The sequence below is a fragment of the Miniopterus natalensis genome, chromosome 13, assembly GCF_054644295.1.
Source record: "Miniopterus natalensis isolate mMinNat1 chromosome 13, mMinNat1.hap1, whole genome shotgun sequence".
NCBI lineage: Eukaryota > Metazoa > Chordata > Mammalia > Chiroptera > Miniopteridae > Miniopterus > Miniopterus natalensis.
The window spans coordinates 64,082,087-64,100,227 of NC_142093.1; the positions used below are offsets into that span (position 1 = coordinate 64,082,087).

The following is an 18,141-nucleotide window of genomic DNA, read 5'->3' on the forward strand; positions in this document are numbered from 1 at the left end:
TTTGGACGTAAGCCTTTTGGAGGCTGGTTGGTTACCTGGATTTAGATGGAACATAGGGAGCAGAGAGGGTGATGTTATAGATTTGCATTATTTCTGAATAACACATGTGGACCGAATCCGCTGAGAAAATGTAAATAGCCACTGCCCACAGGGTATCCTGGCGCCTCCATGCCTGCTCTGTAACTTACGCAGGCTCCATCCTTGGAGAACAGGGCCTGGTGGGGTCCTCACACCTACAGTGGGTGAACCACCTGCACCAGAACCTCAGACACTTCCATTTGGTGTCCATTTTTCTAAACAAAGCCTCCTGCATTGGATTTTCTGGCCATCCCAACACATGGCATCATCCCACACTTTGCCTTAATGACACGGAGCAGGGAGGGAAGAGGGATCCCTTCTGAACATCCCTGTGTGAACATCCTCAGATGCTGCTCACACACTGGAAACTTTCAGCACTGAAATCCAGCAGCCTGAAGGTCTTCCTGTCTCTCAAATGCTGAAACATTCCTTTAACTCTGGGAAGGATCCTGTTCTCATCACTCTGCATCCTTGACAGTTTTTGATGGAGGGGAAGAGGGGACAAGTTGAACGACCTACAGGACTTGGGCACTAGGAGGGGCAGTGGCTAAGGAAACTGTTTCCCTGCTTGCTATCTTGTGAAGAGATGCTGACTCCCACCTCCCCACTTGCGCTGCACAGATGCTGACACAGTCCTGCACGGGGCCTGGGCTCCCTGGACTCACTGGGTGGGCACCCTGAGGACAGTCACTTCACGTCACTCCAACCACGTGCACACGTTACCTTGACAGAGCTCTGAAGAACTGCAACAGGAAATGTGTTACTAGGCATGGAACTTAAAAAAAGCCAAAAACTGTCCTTGATAGCAGTATCTGATTAAAACAAAGACAAAGCACTAAAAACAGAAATGCTTAACTCTTAGTAACACTTTTCTATAAGCAGTTATTATTATATGGCAGCAAAAAATTCTGTAAGCTCTGTTTAAAGACTAGTTTATCTTTTTTAAGTGTGTTGTAAAATGTTCTGAGGGAATCTTTACAGAAAGCTTCGTACAGGAGGATCTGCAGTCTAGACACTGGCACATTTGAGTAAAGATATGAGAGATGTTCATTTTCAATACCTGGAGGAGAAGTTAAGGGCCTTCCCTCTGAAATGGACAAAATTTCCAATTGAAAAGGAGGACTGTGGCTGCCAGTGCGTTTATGCTCATTAATTTTTTTTTTTAACCATTCAATTTAAGTTGAATTGCATGACAGTGGTCAGGAAGCCTATGGAGAAGAAAGGGACTTCTCCCTTCTGTAGAGAAGGTGCAGAGGGAACCAAGGGAGCAGGGAAATGGAGAGACCTCAAGTGCAACATCAAGAGGTTAAGTCAATACACTTTCCGAGCTGAGGACTGAGAACCGAAGAAAGAATGTGTTCCATTCTAGGTTAAAAAGGCCAAAGCAATGTGGGAAAATCACCATTCACAGCAAAGGCAGACACAGGAATCATCCAAAGATGACTTTCTTGGCACTGATTTTTAAGTACATTTACGGTGTTGCTCCAAGGTGCCAGGCTGGCTCCGTCCCTGGGCCTCTGCACTACCTATTCCTTCTGCCTGGAATGTTTTTCCTTTGACTCCCTCACTTTCTTCAAGTCTTGATCAAATGTCACCTTCTCAAAGAGGTCTTCCTGGACCACACCATTTAAAATTGCTATCCACCCTGCCTCCCTACCCACATTCCATCCTGGCCTTTCTGATTTTCCTTGCTCCCCTTTTAATGTTTTCCAAAGCACTGACCATAATCTGTTTTACCATACAAATTGCTTGTCACGTGGCTTCTTGATTGTCTGTCTCCCCTCACTAGAATATAAGCTTGAGGAGGGCAGATATCTGTGGTTGTTTTGTTCGCTGACATATCCTAAGGACTCAGAACAGTGCATGGTGTATAATAGGTTCTCAAATTTTACTGAATGACTGACTGCAGATCAAGGTTGAATTTATGCTTCTTTGAGCTAAATTAATGAGCTACTTTAAATAGCCAAAATTAAAAGTTAGTTCTAGCACAACTCTAGAGCAACACTAAAATTACTTGCAGGTAGAAACTATTAGGCATAGAAGTCAAACATCAACCGAAGTGTTAGGGCTAAAGATTTCACTAACCAAAAAGCTCAAAAAATAAAAAAGGCCAGGTTTAGAGAAGTGTTTTACATTCCCCCCCCACATTTTTTCTCTTTTAACTGCTAAAGCATCAAGAATCTTAATTTTCACAGAAATCATAGAAGTTTAGAGCTGGACTGGAACCGCAGAAATCATCTTAGCATGGGACTTCTAGCAATGATATGATGCAATCAGTTTATAGCTGGGGAGACTGAGGCCCAGCGTGGGAATGTAATATGCACCGTCAGGAAGTGGTGGGGGTAGAATTCTACTTTGGTTTTAAAATTTCAAGTCCAGAGTTTTTCTTTCTCTTTTTGTTCACTTTTTCTTTGCAGCTTATTACCTGAATGTATTTTATTTTATACTGGTTCAAGTTAAACATTGGAACTCAAATGGTTAAGTTAATAAATGACTATAACAAGAGCCAGGGGAGGATTTTCCTATTCACTTAAGCGTTAGTGAGATGCAATCATTTAAAACCCTCTAAGGACTTCTGGCTTCCACAGCCCCCCGGCTTCCTTGACGAACTGGCACATGCTCTGGTGCGGGTCAGAGGCAAGCTGAACAGTCTCTATTCTGAGGCTCATGTAGGACCCCTGCAGCAAACTGCCTATTGGATGCCTTCCCCAGCATTTTTTCTTAATGATAACCCTAATCATTGGGATCCCAAAACCATAGAGGAAACATTCTTCTCATTTTTCTTTAACTGTTTAATTGGAAATAAGCCACAGGGCTCTCTGGAATTAGGCCACCTCTTATTTGCACCGTAAAAGGGAGTGGAGATTCTGGATGGTAGATGCGAATGGCTCTTCAGCCTTGTTAGAAGCAGCCTGCAGGAGACAGGGAAGGGGAACCAGGAAGCCAGGGGCCCTTAGGGGAAGGCTGCAAAGCCCTGGCTATAGCCTGGTAACCACTGCAGGCTGGCCGCTGTGAGGGTGCAGCTCTTCACCTTAATGCGCAGCATGAAGTCAAGTCCTTATAAGACCAGCTGCATGCTCTCACCTGTCCAGAAAGCTTTCTGTGGTCGAGACACAAAGGAAGACCCCAGGGGAGGGCTCTGCATACTCTAGGTTGTTGCTTCTCTCCCATGGCCTCCCGGCAGAGTGGAGAAGCAGGGAGCACCCTGTTTATTACTAACAATATATTCCTAAGGTTTCAATTATTTTTATACCAACGTTTTCAAATGAGTCGATTCTAACTCCACTTCTTATCTCTTTGCAGCCCATTGTACATTCTTGAGTGGGAAAGAAGGTGGTGATACTGTAGTGAGGATACAAAGTGGTAAATGCTACTCTAAGGGAACTGATGGTAATTTCAACTCTGTTCCCTAACTTCTCTCCTTCTATACTGAAAGATTTAATTTCCTGCTTTGTCCTAAATTCATTTTTCTATTCCTTTTTATCATGTCTATGTGTCATCTATTTTGAATTTGAATGGCTTTCCACAGAGGGCAATGTGAAACAGAAATGGTCCAGTGGGTGATACCCTCAACTTGGAGTATCCAAGGCCTTTCTTTGCATCTGGGTTGTATAACTTAACTAATGCTCTGTGGCTCTCAAATTTCTCCTCTTTAATAAGGGGAAAGAATAAATAGTTACTATAAGGAATGGATTCAATAAGAAAGGTACATATTATGCAAATGATATGTGTTCAACATACTTGGACCTGTGAAGGCTTTAATTAGCTCTTCCATTGACATCCAAGAAACAGCAAGATGGCAGTTTTGCAGAAATACCCAGTTTCCTGATTTCATAGCATCTTTGATCACTCTTTCAGCAATGGGTCCTTGTCCTTGCCCCTGTGAAACTGCACCGAGTTAAACAACAACAATGCTATTTTTTAAGCAATTAAATTATTAAGATATTTAAATATAGTAGACTCTTGCCTAGAATAAGCAGACATTTAAAATCCTCATTCTGGCCCTAGCCGGTTTGTCTCAGTGGCCTCGACCCTTGGATTGCAGAGTCTCAGCTTTTATTCCTGTCAAGGGCACATTCCTGGCTGCACCAGTCTGCATTCCCACCAGCAGTGTACCAGGGCTCCCCTTTCTCTACATCCTCCCAATTTCATGTCATTGTGATCCAAGAAGTTGCTTGATATTATTTCAGTCTTCCTGAACTTGTAGAGACTGTTTTGTGTCCTAACATGTGATCTGTCTTAGAGACTGTCCCATGTGCACAGGATGTATATTCTGCAGCTTTGGGTGAAGTGTTCTGTAAATGTCAATTAAATCCATCTGATCAAGTGTGTTATTTAGGGTCACTGTTTCCTTGTTGTTGTTTTTTGTCTGGAAGATCTATCCAGTGAAGTCAGTGGAGTGTTAAAGTCCCCTATTATGACTGTATTTCTGTCAATCTCTCCCTTAAGTCCTCCAGAAGTTTTTTTTTATACAATTAGGTGTTCCCATTTTGGGTGTATATGTGTTTACCAGGGTAATATCCTCTTGTTGGATTGACTCCTTTAGTATTATGTAGTGGCCTACATTGTCTCTTGTTATGGCCTTCATTTTGAATTCTATTTTTGTCAGATATGAGTATTGCTACCCCAGCTTTTTATTCATTTATTTCATGGAAAAATTTTTTCTATCCCTTCACTCTCATCCTGTGTGAGTCTTTTTTTCTGAGGTGGGTCTCTTGTAGACAGCATATCTTTAGGTCATGGGTGTGTTTTTTTTAATCAATTCAGCTACCCTATATCTTTTGATTGGAGCATTTAATCCATTTACATTTAAGGTTATTATTGATAGGTATTTATCTATTGCCACTTTAATTCTTTATGCCTATGTTTCTCTCTCTCCATCTCAACTTCTTATTACAGCAGTTCCTTTAACATTTATTGCAATGCTGGTTTGGTCGTGATAAACTCCTTTAGCCTTTTTCTGTCTGGGAAGCTCTTTATTTCACCACCTATTTTCTGAATGACAGCCTTGCTGAATAGAGTAGTCTTGGTTGTGGGGAGCCGGCGGGACTCCCCCTGGGGAGGGCCCGCCGGGCGAGGTGCTGCCCCAGGGTGAACACCCGGGGTGGCCCGTATGCCCTAGTGTCACCAAGAGAGGAATCTCTGGGGCATTGACCCGAGTGGTGGGCAGCGGTGCTAGCACTCGCCCTGCTCCCCCCGCTCCCCCTCCTTAAGGACTTGGCTAAGCTTAAGATTAACTGTGCATACATGAGGAAATACCTTTGTATAGGAGGCTTAGCAGAGGTCAAAAGGGCAGAACGTCCTAGTTAACTAGACAAAGAGTTAGGTGGGGAACATACCTGGGACAAAGGTTACTGATTAAACCGCTGCCTTACTGAATGCGCTATAATTACAAGCTGAAAAATAAACTCGGGGCTCAGTCACGTACTGCAGCCCTCCCGATCCCATCCTGTCTCTTGTCTTTCTTTTCCAATCCTCACCCCCTCAATCAGGTTACTGTTCGACTGCCGGCAGGCTCCGGCACTTGGTTTTAGATCCTTGCTTTTCATTACTTTGAATACTTCATGCCATTCCCTCCTGGCCTATAGAGTTTCTGATGAGAAGTCATCTGATAGCCTTATGGGAGCCCCTTTGCTGGTAACAGATTGCCTTTCTCTTGCTGCCTTTAAGGTTCTCTGCCCTGAATTTTTGGTATTTTAATTATGATGTGTCTGGGTGTGGGCTTCTTTGGGGTCTCTTTCTTGGGACTCTCTGTGCCTCCTGAACTTGTGTGACTTTTTCCTTGATCAGGTTAGGGAAGTTTTCTGCCATAATTTCTTTAAAAAGATTTTCTAACCCTTGCTTACTTTCGACCTTTTCTGGCATTCCACTGATGCAAATATTGTTATGTTTCATGTTGTCCCACAGTTCCCTTAAACTGTCCTCCTGTTTTTTAATTGTTTTTTTCTTTTTAGTTCTCTGATTGAGTGATTTGTTTTCTACTTTGTCTTCTAATTCACTGATCCAATCATCAGCTTCTGCTAATCTGCTCTTTATTCCTTCTTTTTTTTTTTTTTTTTTAATTTCCACTATGTCATTCTTAATTTCCTTCTGTGTCCATTTCTTTTCTCATGCTGTTGAGCATCTTTATGATCAGTATTCTGAACTCTATATCTGAGAGATTGCTTATCTCCATTTCATTTAGCTCTTCTTCTGGAGAATTATTTTGTTCTTTCATTTGGGGCTTATTTTTTTGTCTCTCCTTTTTAGTTGCCTGTTTGGATTTGTTTCTATGCGTTAGGTAGATCTGCTAGGACTCCCAGGCTTTTTGGAGGGTCTCTGGTGCAGACCCATGTCAGATGCTATCTGTGACTGCCTTTAGTACCTGTTTGAAGTTTTCTGCACTCCACAGCTTCTGGTTCCCTCTACTACAGCTGGGTGTGTTTGGACAGGACCAATATGCGCACCAAGGCCTGTTTTTCCAAGCCCTGAGTCCAGAAGCAAATCAGGCAGAGATTTAAAGCACCCAGAGGCTGATTTTTATTCAGTTTCTTAATGAGCTTCAGGCTGTAGAAATTCCACAAGGTGAGGTGGCTGATTGTTATCAGTCTCTTAAGGAGCCTCAGGCTATAGAAACTCGATGGGGTGGGGCCAGAGGTTTTCTAGCAGGGTGGGGCAATTGCTTCCCTTCTAGGCAAAAGCTGCTTAGAAGGTAAATGTCTACCTGAGAAATATGTTCTCAGCAGTATGGGGGAATGACTCAGCACAAGAATCCAGAGGGGTGCCCTCTGAGCTCTATCCCCCAAGCCTGCCCCTTCGATTCTCCTCACACAGCTCTAGTCCACTCTGCCCTTCCTCTGCCAGAGTTGAGTGGCTGCACACAAAACTTTGTGTGTTGGCCCTTTAAGAGTGTGCCTGCATTTCCAGCTGTCTCTCCCTGGCAGACAGAAACCTCCTGCTTTTCACAGCCAGATGTTATGTGGGCCCCTTTCTCAGGTCTGGTGCTCTGGGCTGGGGAGCCCAGCTTGGGGTTTAGACCCCAGAGTCCTCAGTGTGAACTCTTTCCCCACACCTGAGATATCCCTCTGGACCTTGAGCTGCTGCCTGTGGGAGCCCAGCCTGCCCTCTAGCACCTCCACACTTACTACCACTCTCTACGTGGTCTTCAAGTTAGATCCTTGGTTATAAGGATGCTCTCCAGCTCATCTTCAGTTGATTATTCAGGATGGTTTTTCTATATTTTAGTTGTAATTCCAGTTTGGTTTGGGGGAAAGTGTCAGTGTAGTTTCCACTCATTCTGCCACCATCTTTGGTGTCCTAGTACACTATTATTATTATTATTTATTATTATTATTTGAGCTGAAGGAGGATGAGACATTTTCTTTATTTGGCTAGGGCAGACAAAATGTACAAGATAGACAAACCCACACACTCTCCCGGTGGCAGCAAGCTGGGCATATATGGGGGGGGGGGTTGGCACACTTCACCCCAGGGGACAAACCCACCCGGAGAGAATAAACCACACCCCAGGGGAAACAAAACCCCAAACCCCAAACCTTTGAAAGTCCTGGGCCAGTCTTACAGGAGCTAGGACAGTAGTGGCTCTCAGCCAACAATGGATCATATTTTAGTCAGCTAACAAGGCATCTGTTATAACAATGCTATATTGTTTACATAACTGTGGCCTTCTGCTGTGAGAAGGTGTTGAGAAAACCTAAATGTTTTCACTGTCCCTATAGCTTACTAAGGTGGAGGGACATTGAAAGAGGGACACCTCACTTGAATGGATCATATTTGTTGGGACTGTGGGTGCAGGCATGTTGGGGGTACTGCTGGATACCTGCAGGTTGGAGACACAGCTGGGGTGTCTGCCTACAGGATGGGGTGACTGCAGGACTTCCCAAAATAGCCGGGACTAGCAGGAACACCTCTAACTCTTGGCTGGGAATTTATCTGTCTCTCCATAGATGGAGAACCAGTCCACAGTGCCTTGAGATACCCCTTTTGGGTGAAATTTGACCTAAGTCCCTCAAGCTTCTTTTGCAACATAGTCTGACCCTACTATAAAGTGGGCAATGGAGAGGTTTGGCCAGTTAATGGCACCATTAAGTTTAATAATATCCTGCAGTTAGGCCTGTTTTGCCATTCCCAAGGGAAGTGGATGGAGAATGAGGCCTTAAATCAATGTGTCTTTTCCATACATGCGAGCTCTCAGCAATGACCCTCAGTTATGTGCTACCTGTAAACTAGATCCCTAGTACACTATTGTTAAATTTCACTTGATCATGGGTTGAAAATGGCCAACATTTTACCAGTCTTGGCTCATTTGGGGTCAGGGACTGGGTGAAGAAGCCTTTAGTCAATGTGATCATGATGGAAACCTGTGGTGAGACTGTAGCAAGAACAGAAGGAAGAGGCTCTATTTTGAGGAGTTAAAAATCCATGCTTAGAAACCATTGGAATTATGTTTCAAACTAGATTCCAGTACTTCCCATTTGAGTAACTTATCTAATACCTCTTAACTTTAGGTTTAGTTTTCCCATTGGGATAATAATGCCACACTCAACGGATTCTTGTAAAAATAAAAGTTATTGTCTGATAGATTGTTCTCTGGTGATAGAAATGTTTTATAATATGCACTGTACAAATGATAGTCCCCAGTCATATATGGCTACTGAGCACTTGAAATTTGGCTGGTGCAAATGAGGAACTAAATCTTAATTTTATTTGATTTTAATTATCTTAAATAGCTATACCTGGCTAGTAACTACTATATTGCACAACATAGTTATAGCTGATAGCTGTTATCGGAACTTCTTAGAATGTCAGTTCCTTATTTTTGAGCATGTTATATGCTGTTTCTTGTGCAATGAAGCATATAGCAGTGTCTCTATCTTGGAGAAACATAAACAAGAAATTTAAATAAGCACAAGAAAGACAACATAGACATACAAGTGGTATCACAATATAATATAAATTTTAAAAAGAATTATATGAAATGTAGAGGATTCAGAACAGCAAATGATGTCTTCAGGAATAAGAAGGATGGGAGAGCTTGTACGGCTTATTGAGGCATGTTATACATTTTGGATAGGTAGAAAGAAAAGAAATTTCAGGAGGAATCACTTTGAAAATAAACTAGTAGTGTAGGAACTTGGAAGATGTGATCAGCGCTCAATGAGTAGGCTAATTTGCTGAAGTGTGGAGGTAGTTTGGAAGATAAAATCAAGCTGAAAAAGTGATTTGGAAGATGCAATCACCTATATCATATAAGTTATAGCTGCCTCTTAATTCATGGCTAAAAAGCTTAGGATATATCTTTCAGGTAGGGAAAATTCAGAATCATTGAAAAATTTAGTGCTAAGGGAAAATAGAGTTTTGTTGCAGGAAAATAACCTTGGCAGATGTGATGAGCAGAGAAATGAATTAGGAAGCTCACACTAGTCTAGACAAGGCTCCTGAACCAGAGAGTGACTCTAGAAATGAGAATTCATAGAGGTAAGACTGACATATATTGCTAAAATATTAGAATACGATTGTGGAGGCACTGAAAGGAGTCAAAATGTGACTGACTGAATTGTAACACTGGCTGGGGTAGAAGAGAGTCCAGATAAGTCTACAGGTTGTCTCTAGAGATGGGGATGGATGCATTACAGTGTGAACCCTGAAGCGGACTGGGAGATTTTAATGGGGAAACAGAGTCATTTTATGGTTACATGGCTATCAAGCAATTGCTGGAAATAGTCACTGTTTATACATTTTAGTGCTTCATTAAAACTTAGCTTGAACCTGGCCAGGTAGCTTGGTTCTTTAGAGTGTTGTCTCCATACACCAAAGTAGCAGATTCAATCCCCAGTCAGGGCACGTACAAGAAGCAACCAATGAATTCATAAATAAGTGGAACAACAAATTGATCTCAGTCTCTCTCTCTCCCCTCTTTTGTCTGTCTCTCTAAAATCAACCAATCAAACAAACAAACAAATAAAACTTCACTTGAACCAACACTTAATCTGAAAACTGTAGTGTATTTTTACGTGAGGACCGAAGCATTTTTAATATGTTAACAACCACATGACCTGTCAACTTAAGTATAATGACAATTAACAACGTCATGTTTGTAACTAGTAATTTATTGAAGCCCATCCCTCTACATTGCCATTCTGCTCCACTTCCCACCTTGCCCCCAACCTCTGCACACTGTCATATTCTTTTTAGAGAGAACAAAAGAAAACATAATAAACACTCTGTCTGGGAGCTTGAATCCAACCTTGTGTGGTCTGAGTAATAAAACTTTTATTGATGGTTACCCAACAAATTTTTTTTCTCTCTTACTCAAATCGGAAGTGGAAAGACAGACTTGTATTAGCCATTTTCTCCTTATAGTCTTCATCAAATCTCTCATTCTGAGCCACAGTAAAGTGATTCTTCCAGTCTCCAACTGCCCCTGAAATAGTCAGTGGAAGAGTCAGTGGCTGTTGGAGGAATTTGTTTCTCTGTTCCCCTGTTTTGTGTGATTCCCATTCTGCCATCCAGAGGGACAGTACTGCACAAAGCATCTCTCCTGCTAACCCTCCAAGTTTTCATCCTGAAGGGGGGAGGAAGTCTTGTCTGATTGTGAGGGTGGAGAGCCTATTGCCCACTGAGCCACGCTATTGGCGGGTGGGGGCTGAATCATCACCAGGGCAAAACAGCAGGCCTGAGGGGCCCCCTTGTCTTTTCCTCCTGTCCTCTTGCCTATCAAAGCTAGTAGCTTCCATGCAGTAAACAGACCAAGAAGGGCCTGTTTCTAGAGAACTAAAGGTACAGTCTCAAGGAAGAAAACAAAAAAGAAGATCCCCCAAGCTGTCCCATTTCCATCCCTGTCACCTTTCCCTCCATGGTGTTTACCATCATCTACTATACTGTGTATTCTTCTTGTTTATTTTGTTTATGGCTGGATATAGTTTCTATGATGGAAGGGATTTTTGTGTGTTTTGTTCACTGCTCTGAACATTACCCAGAATTGTGTGTGGCACAGAATGGCCACTGAATAAATATTTTTGAAGAATGAATGAGTCCAACTGATACCATAGAGCCATCTATAAAATGGATGCTTTGCTCCATCTGACTTAATTCCCAGCATTTTCTCCTTACCATCCAGAACTCTGGAGGGAAAGTGAGATGAGGGGTTGGATTTAGACACTAAACCTCACTCTTTCATTTCATCCATGGTCTCTTAAATACTTATTTTCCCAGTATCATTTATTATTGATCTTAATTTTCTTATCCATAGAAATCTCCCAAAGGCGCTGAAATACTGGACAGTTCTTTTAAGATTATGACTAAAAGGAAACATAAACACCTTTTCTCATGAATGGAGAAACAGAGTGGTTCATGAATTCAATAGGAACCGATGAATAGTTTGCCATTGGATTTTGTTTCATAACATCAAATGAAGAATGATGGACAATTGTATCTAGGACCTTGTCATCCAGCCTTTTTCCAATAAATTCTCCCAGCTTCTGAATTTCACGCTTTGGGTTCTATGATCAGAATGAAAAGAAAAGTGAAGATTTGATATAAAATAGTTTAAAAAGAATATTGAATTGACTTAATAACAGTGATAAGTAACATACGATGAGTTAAAATGAAAAATAATCCTACCTCACAAATGCTCCTTTCCAGAAATGACTCATTTTAATATGGTGACACATGTTTTTCTTTTTATTAATTAGATTATTAAGCTTTTCTGGCCTTAAGATGGAAGCGTCCATTGAGTAGGATGCTATGTGGAGTGTGGAGAATGTCTTACTAAAGGATTGTGTCAACACCTATGTCCAAATGTCCTGCTGAAGTCAGTTCTGGAAGAGTCCTGGTCTGCAAATGTCTAAGAGGGAGCGTCCAAGGACTGACGAGAACAAAGATATTACAGGAGCACAGAGGCAGACAATTTAAAACCTGGTCAAAAGAAGGCTGTCTCTCATTTTTAACATTGATAGGAATGTTCCCAGACATTGCTGTGGTGGCAGAAGCATGGGAGAGGACTTTTTTGTGCTCATGAGGCAACCAAGAGGTGCCCGAGGCTAATGTCTCTGGTTCCCAGTATGTCCAGGCATTAGGTGTCTCTGAGAGGAACTCAGTTCCAAGGTAGCCACTGTTTTCTCATCAGAGGGACACAAAACCCTGGGAAGATGTGGCCGTGGGGAATCCCCTATTTCTAGGAAGAGTGGTGGGGGAGGGAAAGTGGAAAAGTTACCAGGACAACTGTATCTTCGGCTTTAAAATGGCCTTCTGCTTTAAAAGGTTGGATAGCAAAAGTGCTTAATTTAATTGGCCTCGTACAGATTAAGAATCAGCAAGAGTGCTGAAAACTGTGGGCTTTGTGTGACTACATTCAGGGAATAGTCCAGAATATGACCACAGAAATATGTAAAAGGGTTTTAGGGACTCTGAGGTTAGACTACATGTTTCAATAAAGTTTCTTCCTGGCATCGTAATACTTTAGGGTCTACCTCAACAAAAAGGTGCCATTCCCAGGGACATATCTCCTTGACACTGTTTGATGCATATGGTGGGCAAGCATCACCCACTTGGAATTTTTCTGTTCTGAGTGCACCCCTAGTCTGTCACATCCCCTCATAAAGGAGCGGACTCTTCCCTTGTGGAGCTCCCTGCCATAACATTGCTTAATTGACTATATCTAGAAATCTGTGATTAACTCTCTGAACTTAAATAGTGCATATATCTGAAAGGTATTTCCTCAGGACATGGACAATGGTAGTCTCCTATTGTACACTTTCCTGTTTTTCAGTGTCCTCTGTGGCGTCTCAACACTTCTGTGTCACACAAAGAAGGAGGGAATTGTATACTGATAACTGTGTACGATGTCCTGATAGCTCTTTAACTATGGTTGTGAGAATACTAGAAATGTAGTAACTTATCTGTTTTTAAAAACCATAGAGTATAATTTAAAACAAAACAAACAAAAAAAAAATTCATAGATACAGGGAACAGGTTGGTGGTTGAAAGAGGCAGGGGTGGGGGATATGAGGTAGGTGAAGGGGGGTCAAAGGGCACGAACTCCCAGCTATAAAATCATTAAGTCCTGGGGATGGGTGTGCGGCGTGGTGACCATAGTTAATGACACTGTATTGCATATTTGAAAGTTGCTAAGAGAGCAGATCTTAAAAGTTTTAATTACAGGAATTAATTATAACTAGATGTGGTGAAAGATGTTAAGTAGACTAATTGTGGTGATCATTTTGCAATGTATACAAATATCAAATCATCATGTTGCTTACCTGAAACTAATACAATGTTATACATCAATTATATCTCAATTAAAAAGCATAGGAAAACAATTCTGTGCTTTTCACTCTTGACATTTCATGCCTGGCAATAAAGCCAGAATTTGAGTTCAATAATTCTGACTCTAAATCATTCGTATTTTCCCATTACACCATAATTTCTTAAACGGTGTCCTGAAACTGATGTTCCTCAAGTACTAATGGGAAGAAAAAAAAAAGTGTTAGAAAAAAGTTTCCCTCCTAAACAGAATTTTAAAATAAATATGTCTGTAAGGAAAGGGTGACCCGTACCCCATAGCACCAGGAAGCTGCAGGTGAGACTATGCGACACATGAACTCATGATATCCCGTGTGTATTCGATACACGGACAGCTAGAGCCGATGGAATGCGGTACTTTTCTGTTCCCTGTCCAATCTGTGAGTCCGATGGTGCCCATACACTATGACTTAAAGATGTTACGGCCAAATAGGAACACAGGAAACATTACTGCCCCTCACCGTCTTCAGGTCCTCATAGAAGAGGTAGAGCATGCGGTGTTGGTCTTTGGCTTCCCACCATCCTCTCACGTGGTCATACCAAGAGCCCCAGCACACTGCAAAACAGGGTGCAAGGCAGGTCGCGAATCACAGCACCTCAGCCGACACCCCCCCAACGTCACAGTGACGAATCCTTCACATTAAGTGCGGCAGATCCCTGCTGTACTAAGGAAAGGATTCTTTCTTTTCACAGCTTTTGAGGGTGGTGAGAAAGGAAGGATTAACAGCTGCATTTTCATACCTTTCCCAGTCAGAAAATTCTCAAAATACTCCTCCCAGGTCCCTGGGGCCGGAAGCGCCTTGTTCATCCTTTGGAAATGGTAATAAGAAACCATGTTGTCCTTGGGGTTTCTTGCTACATAGATGATCTGGGAGTGGAGAGGGGAAGTGCAACAGGTTAGACCTTTGCAGAACGCCCAGACAAATTATGTTAGGGCGATCACATTGATTTCTGCGGGGGAATATCTTTTGACGTTGCGGTCCTGTGAGCTTTGTGTTTGTGGGAGACGAAAGGTTCATATCAGTCTGCACGGTGGTCGCTGTGAAGGCTGAGCTACTTTTCTTTAATCCTAAGTGAAGGACCTTAAGAGGAAATAGATTGAAGACCAGAGTATAACTCAGAATTCCTTTTGCTCTTTACCTTACAGTTTTTCTCTATGAAAGATGGAGGCAGCAAGTGGATGGGAAGATGTGTTTTCAGGATCCGTGGTGAAGGCATTGCATTAGCTTGTTCCAAACCTGTAAAATTGATTTTTGATGATTTCCCACTATTTTTCTCTATTTGCTTCAAAATATTGCTGCTTTCATTATTACTACCTTAGATACAATTGAACTATTTAAGGCAGCTGTAAGAGCACTGTAACTATCTGTAGATCTGATCTGAGAGAATATGTCTAACCTATGAATTAATTTTTTGGCCTGAACCATTTCTAACCATAACAAGCAACAAATCAAATAAATAAGAACCTAAAAAATTCAAACATTTTGTCCATGAAATTACCTAGGCTCATCCTAGGTAAAATTAATTTCTAATTGGAGAGTCAGAATTTAACTTACTTTTGTATATTAAACAGTAGGTCCGTACAGCATTGGGCAGATACAGTTGTTTTTTTTTTAAAATCACAAAATCCATCAAAAATTGTTTGATTGCCTAGATTTTGAGAAGGCTATTTGATAGCAAACATCCTAAGCACAACCCATACTCACCGCATCCTATGGATGGGATTACCCATTCGATGAAAGGAAATCGCACATGAGTTGGTGCTCGCTGAGTTTTTTCAACATCACCTTCATTTTGTATTAAGTCCACTATCTCCTGCGTCCATGTTGTTCCTGTTCCACATGGAAGATGAAGATGCATAGACATTTACTATCCTACATTCCTTAAGAGATGGTCAAACACCTGTTAGGACATCCATGTGAATTCTGAAGCTAGTTTTATAATGGAATAAAGAAAACATCATTCTTGCCCAGCCGGTGTGCACCAGGAGAGGTCACTGGTTCAGTTCTCAACTCAGGGTCAGGGCACATGCTCGGGCTGCTGGCTCGATCCCCAGGAGTGGGCGTGCAGGGGGCAGCCCATGGGTGCTTCTCTTGTGGATGTTTCCCTCCCCCTCCCCCTCCCCCTCCCCTCCCCTCCCCTCCCCTTTCCCCTCCCCTCCCCTCCCCTCCCCCTCCCCTCCCCCTCCTCCTCCCCTCCCCCTCCCCTCCCCCTTCCCTTTCCCTCCCCTCCCCCCTCCCCTCCCCTCTCCCCTCCCCTCTCCCCTCCCCTCTCCCCTCCCCCCTCCCCTCCCCCCTCCCCTCCCTTCCTCTCTCTCTGAAGATCAATAAAAGCATAAAAAAAAGAAAACATCATTCTTTATATCTGGTTTTATCATAACATGATTTTTTATGAAAAGACCACAATTTGAAGTAGACTTTATACTGATGAATACACAGTTCACTGTTTTCTGCCACAACCATTAATTTGGGCTGTTACGCTGTTGGTCTAGCTGCATTGTTCTTAAGAACAAGTAATTCTCAGACCTGGAACTGGAGACCTTTGAGGCTTCTGAGGGCTGCTGAGGTGAAATCATCATTGCAGAGCCGCAGCTCCCCCAGTTCTCCCCCAACCAGCCCCGGGCCCATTTCCTAGCTCATTCACACAACGAGGCTTTTTACAAGACCCACAAGGAAGGCCTGCACTGGGCGTAAATAAACCAGCAAACCGGTGGCCCTTTGCTCTTCGCTGCTTTACTCACTCCCTGCTGGGTAAGCAAAAACAATTTACATCATAGGAAGAATTAAATGCTTAAAAATTGTAGTTCATTTTAATATTTTTTTGTGTAGTTTCAGTTTCCATGGTGACTTGTCTTAGCCCTGTCACTCTGCCCAGCAAGCAGTTTTCCACTCAAACCCAAATCAAGTTCTTTATTTCATTATTAATGCGTTTTCCCCACTTACCTTCCTAACGCCCCTCTCCACCTCCCCTGCCCCCTTCCACTTACCTGCTTTAGGATAGGTACAGATCAGTATATCGTCGGGCTTGGCTTGGAAGTTCCAGATATGATCCCAGATGTCACAGGTGTTCGTGCTCTGAAGAATTCCCTTCACATAGCCGAAAGTCAGGCGCTCTGTTCCATCACATTTCAAATCCTCCATTTTCTTTAAGGCCATTAGTGTCAGAAATCAGAGCACTAGTCCAGCTAAAACGTGAGCTTTTAGTCAGCACAAAGCTGTGTTTTTGATACAGTACAGACAATGCAAAACTCTGACCGCAAGCCCTGCCGAGGAAGCCTGGCAGCGGCCTGATGAAGGGAAAGTGGCAGTGGGCCTGCTGCGGGCAGAGCTGGAAATGTTTAGGACTTTGGATGGGGGCAGTCCGGGCTCCAGCCTCCTCCCAGCCGGGCTGCCCCCTCCCAGGGCACTCACACGTCCTGGAGCTGTGCCACGGGCACGCAGCTCTGCTCCTTTCCTCAACTGTTTCTTCTGGGAATTTTAAGCTAAATGAAAAGTTGGAGAGAATTTGCCCTTGGAATCGCAGATTGCAACACAGAGTAACTTCCCTGAAAGGCTGAAGGGAAATTTCTGTGGCTTGTTAACAGTGAGGCCCTGGGCTGGAATCTCCCAGCAGGAATATCTAAAAGGCTCAGCCTTATTATCTTTAAAGAGTAAAACAAACAATGCAAACAAACAAAAGGCTTCCTTCCTTTTGTAGGCCACTTAATATTTCTATCTACAGGAGCCTCTTCACAGCCATTAAAACATGTATGTCTCAAAAGCAAAATGTTTGCAAAAAACGCCAGGATTACGAAAGACGGTGCCTGTGTCAGAACAACTCACTTGCTCCTTGGAGCTCACTTCCCAGGCTGGTGCGAGAGTCCTCCCAGGGCGTGTTTCCTTAAATGCCTTCGGGTTTGTTTATCCTGCTCGATCCTTACCTGGGAACATTCCTGGCTGCCGTCTGAATTTCCCTCCCCCTCCTGATTCAACCTGGACTTCTTCTTTGCTGTCCACCTATAAGTAGGCCAAATTCGTTTTAGTGTTTAACTGCTAAGTATGATAAGGTCGCCCGCCCCATGCTTCTGTCTTTCCTTGTGATATAACAAAGAATCTCTCTGGTCCTCTCTTGCTCCCGGCACAGGCCTGCAGACCTTTAGGAGGTCACTGTAATGAGCCGTCACCTGCACCCGGGTATATGCTGATGAGGCGACTCCTGGAGGGCCCTTCCATCGTTCCAGAGCAGGGGCTGAAAGACCGAGCCTCAGCGTGATGGGGGGGCTGACCTTTCAGGCCCATCCCCACCACCAGGGAGGGGAGAGGGGCTAGAGACTGACTTCAGTCCTGTGGCCGACGGTGTGATAAGACCCCAAGAAAACCCTGGACACTAAAGCATCAGTGGTTGGTGAGCACGGTGATGCTCTCGGAGGGTGACATGGCCGGATTCCACAAGGGGAGGGCACGGAAGCTGTCTGTCCTCTCCCCCGACCCTGAAGTGTGCACCTCTTCCATCTGACAGTCCCTGACCCTTATTCTCTATGATAAAGCTGGGGGTAAGTACAGTGCTTTCAGTGAGTCCCGGGAGCCATTCTAGGGAGTTCTTCCACCTCAGGGCTTCATGGGAACCCCCAGATTTATAGCTGGTTGGTCAGAATTGCAGACGATCCTGAGACTCATGGCTGGCATCTGAAGTGGGTCAGTGTGAAAGACTTTGTCCTTAACTGTGGGTCTGCACTGACTTCAGGTAGTTAGTGTCAGACCTGAATTGAATTATAGGGCACCC

The 18,141-nt window shown here is 43.3% G+C and overlaps 1 protein-coding gene across 1 annotated transcript; it reads right to left on the reverse strand.

Annotated features, from left to right (window-relative positions):
- Positions 1 to 10,209: 10,209 nt before the first annotated feature.
- LOC107544665 (sulfotransferase 1C4-like) lies at positions 10,210 to 16,734 on the reverse strand. Its single transcript, XM_016222574.2, has 7 exons — positions 16,367 to 16,734; positions 15,087 to 15,212; positions 14,521 to 14,618; positions 14,122 to 14,248; positions 13,842 to 13,936; positions 11,399 to 11,579; positions 10,210 to 10,501 (listed from the first exon to the last, which is right to left on the reverse strand). The coding sequence occupies exons 1-7, from the start codon at positions 16,533 to 16,535 to the stop codon at positions 10,386 to 10,388; spliced, it is 912 nt and encodes a 303-aa protein (XP_016078060.2). The 5' UTR covers positions 16,536 to 16,734; the 3' UTR covers positions 10,210 to 10,385.
- Positions 16,735 to 18,141: the final 1,407 nt, after the last annotated feature.

Excerpts from the sequence above, each read along its gene's own strand:
- LOC107544665 (XM_016222574.2), bottom strand. The coding sequence starts at position 16,535 with ATGGCCTTAAAGAAAATGGAGGATTTGAAATGTGATGGAACAGAGCGC. Across the intron at positions 14,249-14,520 it reads TCATAGAGAAAAACTGTAAG|ATCATCTATGTAGCAAGAAA; the intron begins GTAAAGAGCAAA and ends CTCCACTCCCAG. Across the intron at positions 13,937-14,121 it reads GAATTTTCTGACTGGGAAAG|TGTGCTGGGGCTCTTGGTAT; the intron begins GTATGAAAATGC and ends CCTGTTTTGCAG.